Source organism: Opisthorchis viverrini (genome assembly GCF_000715545.1).
Source record: "Opisthorchis viverrini unplaced genomic scaffold opera_v5_209, whole genome shotgun sequence".
Lineage (NCBI taxonomy): Eukaryota > Metazoa > Platyhelminthes > Trematoda > Opisthorchiida > Opisthorchiidae > Opisthorchis > Opisthorchis viverrini.
Genome location: NW_008751867.1, coordinates 750,117 through 757,029, shown reverse-complemented (window position 1 = coordinate 757,029; position 6,913 = coordinate 750,117). Strand labels below are relative to the sequence as shown.

The following is a 6,913-nucleotide window of genomic DNA, read 5'->3' as shown; positions in this document are numbered from 1 at the left end:
CTTCCTTCCAAGCAGAGGGAAGGCGGCCTTCGTCAAGCGACTGACGCAACACCAGGTGTAGGTGATTCGCCAATGTGGATGACGTTTCCTTCAGGCAAATCATTTACAAGATTGACGACAATTTACTTCACGAAGGTTTCGAAACCGCTAACGAGGCCTCCGAATAGTACATGGTCACACCATGCAAAAGTGCATCAAACTTCGCCGTGTTGGCTGGCATTTGGCGCCCACTGTTGAAGGTAAGTTCCAGAAATAATGGTTATAGGCCGTTGCGGAGCCCAGTTAATTGATGTTGATGTCGTCCGTTGTGGTTGGCCGGTTGTAGAGGAACCTAGTTACAGCCTGATTGAAGCAGTCCTGTGGGTGGTTGTTGCCAGAAGAACGTATTCTTAGAATCGATATTGGAACCAAAGGGATTCACCGTGACAGAAGTCCGGAAACATTATAATTCCCCCGCTGAGGTCTTAGCAAGTCCCGTGAGCAGTTAAATAGGCCCATCTTATTTCACTGCAACTAGCAGCTCACCGACAACTAGGTGGGACGGGGAGAAGTGCCGGGGTTCCAAGTTGGGAATCTGGAACTGTACGAAACATGCACGGCGTAAACTTGATGTGTAATCTCAAAAATCCGGGGAGTATAAGCAAGCCAAGATTCAGTGGGGTGATTCCAAACGGGAAATAGCGGAATTCTAAAATCATGCAGTTCTGAGGGATCCCCAAATGCACATGCGCGGTCTCTAAACCGCATATCACAGCTGCGTCTTTGACCATTCCATGTGGTTTGTCTAACCTGGGAAAGGAGGCGTGCGGCAGGGTGACGCACAGTGAGGTAGGCTGTGACAAGTGTGAGGAGTGCTTTGGTTCTGGTTACGTAGAAAGGCAAGTAGGTTGACTGTAACAACAGAAAGTTTTGCGGCGGTTAGGGGGATGGATCTGGTGAGGATTGGACCAGGAACGGAGGGGGCACATTTGAACAGGAGGACTGTGGGAAAGGTTGGTTTGTCAAGAAGAGTAATTCAGCGGCGTGAAATACACCTGAAGGGATACAGTTAGGTACCAGGAGCAGGGAGCAGACTGGTGGGCTGTTGGTTGGCGCGTAAATACCGATCGGCCAACGGTCACTAGGGGTGCTCAAGGACAAGTGAGTACATACAGATAATCTCTTTTCCGACAGGGTCACACAGATCTGACGGGACGTCCCTTCATTTTTTCACAACCTTGTTGGAAATTCTTCGATGTGGGAGATGAATGCGCTGACTATGCAAATGGCGATGAATATGTCCGTTTCATTTGGTGGAAGTATTGGCCAACACGGGTAGACAAATTTGGAAAGGTGTTTCTCCGTTATAGCAACCAGTCACGCGCTGGCACTTTTGGGACTATGTGTGTAATAGCCAAACGGGTTCTTCAAATGACGCTTAATACTAGAACCTCCGGGAAGGCAAAACTGGGTCCTACACGTGCTAGTAACAACAAGCATAAATTAACTAAATATACAAACTTGGACGGTAGATACTCGCCAATAATAAATGGTCCAATTGGAATGTACAAGTACATGCCAAATAGGGAAAACAGACTCAGGCGTGAGGCAGTCAGATATACAGGAGTTCAGTCAACAGATGTTCGTATGATCTCAAGGTCAAACAACTGATGTAACGTAAACAAACAAACGCCACTTCACTTGCTCGTACTAAGCACAAACGTGAGGTGGGAGGAACAAGTAAGATAAGAAAATTTCAAATGGCAAGGCAATGGACGACACACCGCCCGCAAACCTTTCCGGGTTGACCCAGTGAACCGCCCTTTAATCTACTTATGCTTTGCTCGTTTCCAGGGTAGCCCACAAACCACTGATACAGATGCTTTGAGTCCACCCCTGCTGTAATTTCTGGCTTTGATAGAGTATAAACCTAAACTTGTTTCTCAAGGGAATGTTTTTAATATCTTTCTTGAGGAGACTGCCCGCCGGTTGAACACGCGCGGTTATCGTAAGCCATTTTGATCGCCTCACAACTACTATCAACCCTAGATACCTTTTTTCACGGGGTATATCTTCACCAGAGTCTAAGACCAAGTCCTGTCGCTTCAATTCTTGAGACGCTCTGAGCCTTTTGGTGATCGTTTGCAACGATGACAAATTTTGTGCTTGGCCGCGCAGGCCGGCGCCTGCATCAAGAGCTCGCAACAACCTGTGACGCTTCACAGTGCCTTCCACTTCGTGAAAGTTGTGTACTATCAAGTAAGGGTATTGGCCCGGAAGAAGCTCTGAATGTTTAACTGATGAACCTTAGTTTGAACGACTAAGTCTGTCTACATGCAAAATACACCGCCTGTCAAATCAGGTGAAAACTTTCTTAGGCTGCCATTTCGAATCCGGTTGCTGAAACGCTATGTAGAAATGTGCAGTGACCGGGTTGCATGAAGTCTATCAAATAATTACGCGCTTGGTGAGGTTTAGGTACTCTGATAACACCAGAAAATAGAACCTGTTTCCCCGCTCTGTTCGCCCCAATCAATAGATATTGGTTGTAACGTAGTGGCCAAGCTGCAAACTTCGGCAGCTACACCAAACGGGACAATCGAATCATTGGTGGCACCTACCGTCATTTCGCCGGAGTTGGTTGAACGGTGCTACAAATCTTTTCAACTCAACCGCATCGGGCTGCGGAGGCCAATTTCCCTCCAGTTGGAGTGCAAATTTTGGTCCGTTTGGCCATCTAAGCAACAGACTGAGTTTGTCTATCCCTCGAAAGACGAGGTCGATCGGATCGTACTCCAGTGTTATGTAGATCACGACGTATCACAAACAACCGTTAGTCGATCCGCGGCAAAGGTACAAAATTTGGAAGATGCGTTGTGCGTGTAGTAAAGTAAAATAATGGAGTCTGTCTAAAACACAATACGCCGGAAGTAGCACTTTGCACTTGCTACGTCAGGATCTGCCACTCGCACTGCGAAACACGCAGCTCTCAATGGACTCCGGGAAGCTACCCAAGATTTTGAGAAGACAAGTGAACAGCCAGAAACTTGAGCATTTATCATGAAGCGAGTAAATGATACCACACTATATGCAGCTTTTGATGCTCCATGAAGATCGCCACTAACCTTTTTAGGCTTGATGCATCTGGGGGAATTGCAAGTGTTAAAGTTTGCGAAGGCTAGATAACCAATTCTCTCAGCGAATGCGATCGCTATCGCTTGACGGGTCGTCCTAACCAAATCCACTTTTGCGCACTGATGCTAGCAAACACTCGCCTGATATTAGCCACTGGAAAACGAGGCCCAAGGAAGGACGCCCATGTACGTTGGTGATTTCGTCACATGTGCACCAAAGTCCATATTCCACACTTAGAGCACTATCCGTCAGCAATGGACCCGTCGTTGTGCTCTACACATCAGACGTGAGATCCTTTAATTTATTGGAAGACTAGTTCCCCCTGCGGAAACCTTTCGACAGCCAAGCACCTATTTCGGTAATGTAACACTTGGTCCTCACGGAATCCGGTGAGGAGCTTTAAGCATTCGCCAACATATAGGTTATGGTCTTTTGCACCGTAGGTTGAGATGCAATGGCCTGAGCCAAATTCTTCAGCGCCATTTCGTAGGACGAATGTTGCGCAGAAGGCGGAGATGTGCCAACCAGCGTGTGGGGTGTATGTTGAAATTCAGTAGGTTCCCAATAAATTCGCAGTTTCTTCGCCATAGGAATTTGAAGGCGACCGTATCACAGTGGCCAACTTTGAGCGGCAAAAACATCCCGTCGCTTCTACATTGACTCGCTTTAACCAAAAGCCAAGTTTTGCTGTTAAATCAGGGTGCTGAAGTAGGTGATCGTTCAGAGGCACAACATGAGACATAGCCGCATAGTTGAATGTGGCCCAACTATTTGCTGGCTATTCTGGATTGGATGCCTGAAGGTGTGAGAGATACCACTGCTTTGAATTTAGGGAAAATTTGGGATAATTCAATACTTTTTCAAAATATCCTTTGTCCATGTATGCGCGAGCGCCCGGTAATTCTCTCCGTGCAAAATTCGATTCATGTACAGTCTGGTTTTCAAATTATCAAGGGGATTTTCCGTTACCTGAGAGGTACCGGCTACGGAAAGTTTATCATCACTCCACGAGCGTGATAGCTCGTAACCTCCCTTTACACACACCGCGCTAATCACTACCAGAAATAACGCCCACCGCAAGTGCCCTGAGGATAGATGGAGTTTGGTCAGTCACATTTCCCTCAGCAGTTAGGGTCGTCACGACTTTTAACGAGATAATTCTTGGCCCTTCCCAAAAAAGGGTCGCTTTGGTTTCCTTCCGATTGGGATACGTGGACCTGAGTAAGGAGAGCAAGTGGATCGCAATCCGCTTGGAATAGGGGGCCTCGTGTGGCGAGGACGTTTTGGCCCATCTTCCGAACCAGAGCTGGCGGATCCACGCTCTTCAAGGGACTGTACTGAGAGCTACGTCATCTCCAAAATGGTTGAAGGGACTGACAACACTGCTGAGATGTTCTCTGGCATGACAACCCAACCATTGCTGTTAGCAGTGCGCAAGCCAGGTCATAGAAGACGGTTTTCTTCTCTTGAACAATTCCAAGGACGGTGGGCAGAAGGCTGTTTAGAGATTTCTCATTGCAATGACCGGTCTGGAAGTAAAGGTGCCTTTCACGAGGATTGGGTTTGGACTGAGGTAGATGGACAGTTGTCAACTGGAGATGGTCATAGACAGTATTGTGACGCCTCAAGGGGCAGAAACACGAGATGGGTTCCGAGGAAATAACGAAGTGGCCATAAGAGACGCCAAAACAATCTAAGTTGCACCACTCATAACAGCTACTATCTTGTGCGACGCCAGAGAATTATTTAATCCCTCCTCGATGGATACAGTGGCCGGAGCGCACAATCATACTACAAGCGAATAGTCAACATGAATATTCAGACAACAAAATTTGGGTGAAACGATGATGGACACTGTCCTGACCCAGTGGACTGTGCCAGCATGAGCCCAAGTGGCTCAGAAAAGGAGTATCCTGCATCTGTGTTTGTTCATGAAAGGGCAGTGTTTCTGGAGAAGGAAACTGGGAAGAAGCCAACGAGAACCTAGCGGAACTTTGGCAGCGGACTGTGGCGTAGCCCGTTTCAAACAAATGGCAAATATTCACCTCCCTTTATCTTTCCATAAGTAACGCAAATCTCTGACTTGAATCAACAACCTACTCAACCCATTCGACGAGCCTTTGGCCACTTGCTCTTGTGTAAGGATATTGAACCTCATGAACTACGTAGCGCGGGTAGGCGAATCTGTGCGCTGCGTCGCCATTGCGTCAACAAAAAGCAGTCAAGATGAATTAAAATGAGTCGTTCGTTTACCATTTAGTTATTTCGATGTAATAAATGTTTTTTAGAGAAAGATGCTAATAAAGTCGTCACAGTCACCGCGTATCTTGGACAGGGAGATAAATCCAAAGAAATATCGTACACCGACACAAAGGTCATTGGGAATGGGTCTTTCGGAGTTGTCTATCAAGCTCGATTATGTGATACAGATGAAATTGTGGCCGTAAAGAAAGTGCTTCAGGACAGGCGATTCAAGGTGGGTGTTGCATTTCAGCGAAGCATGCCGATTTCAGTGACTGCGTTGGTTTTGCGACTGCACCTACTGTGGCTTTATTTAGGTAACTGTGAGTAGGATTAAAAACCACAGATCATTTCGTGCAATATGTCACTGTTCCATTCCATCTTTGTGTTTAAGTGATCTCTGTACTGCTGCCGGGGCTTTCCACTTCTCGAACAGGCTTCAAAATATGCACGAGATTGAAGGAACATGTAAGAGACTGTACTCCAGGCCTTAAGTGGCAGTTTAAACCTGTTTTATTCTTAGAGCTAATGTGCTGGATTGCGATTTGTAGTCCCTAATGTGATCGCGTTTTATGTACATTTTACCTCTGCGGCAAACGAAAATATAAGTGGATGTTACCGGGATGGCGCTACGTCAACTGCAACGGATTATGCACATTAGTTTTTCCAGCCTGGCCTTAACGTTCCTTCATGTCGATCTAGTTATGGTTTACGAAGTTCCGAATCTGCACCGTTCTTGGATCAGTACCAATCCGGTGCAGTATGAACGCTATGGAACAAGCAGGGGCCATCGATTCTCCGAAGGTAGTGTTCACGATGATTTATCTGGATGAAGAACGGAAAGAAAGTCCTGTCCGAAGCTAAGCAAGCAAAGTTGTACATCAATACTCGAAACTCAACGAAAATGGCAGGTAATGTATACTACAGCGTCAATAGCCTCGCGCTGAAATTGCCTCATTAAGATAGTTTGCCGTGCGTGTAGTATCATTTCTGACAAGTGAACTGCTGACCAACGCGGTCCGAGAGGATCTGAATAAACTTTGCGGATATTCTTCGTCGTCGAACGCATCTAGCTGATTATTTTTCACTTGCGCCCAGAGAACTCTCTTCGAATGAGTGCGACATCTTCAAAGCCAGCAAATCTCTTCGAATCCGTGAATTCTAAGAAGACGGCGTTATGTCCAGCCTGTTCAATAGGACATAAATTTGAACGCTTCTAGCAGGTTTCTTGAAGACTCGCTTGCAAGTAACCCTAGTCGTTATTACCGCCCATTTTGCGCCGCGGTTTGTTTGACGTCCTATCTTTCATCAAACTGCATTTGGAGTGTAACATTGGTGATGCCGAATGTCTTACAAGCAGTGTCGAAGCGGTTATGGTTAGGCAGCCAAAGGCCAATGAGCAATTCGGATCCGATATCTTTTAGCCGTACCCCTGGTTGCAAACACCTGTGGTGAACATCAGTGCTTCATTATTGCAAGTCCCGTTAAATCGCCTAATGTAGCGGGATGAGAATTCTAACGGTGCGCTGGCTTGGCCACGTGCTGCGTATGTATGCCG

General features: G+C 46.7%; 1 protein-coding gene across 1 annotated transcript in view; it reads left to right on the top strand.

Moving 5' to 3' along the window:
- Positions 1–5,401: 5,401 nt before the first annotated feature.
- The window catches only part of T265_14531 (hypothetical protein), a gene marked incomplete at both ends in the record, with an annotated part of 61,200 nt that continues 59,688 nt past the window's right edge, over positions 5,402–6,913 (top strand). The window contains one exon of the mRNA XM_009174073.1: positions 5,402–5,590. Coding sequence (XP_009172337.1) covers positions 5,402–5,590 — 189 coding nt within the window. The remainder of the gene's footprint in view (positions 5,591–6,913) is intronic.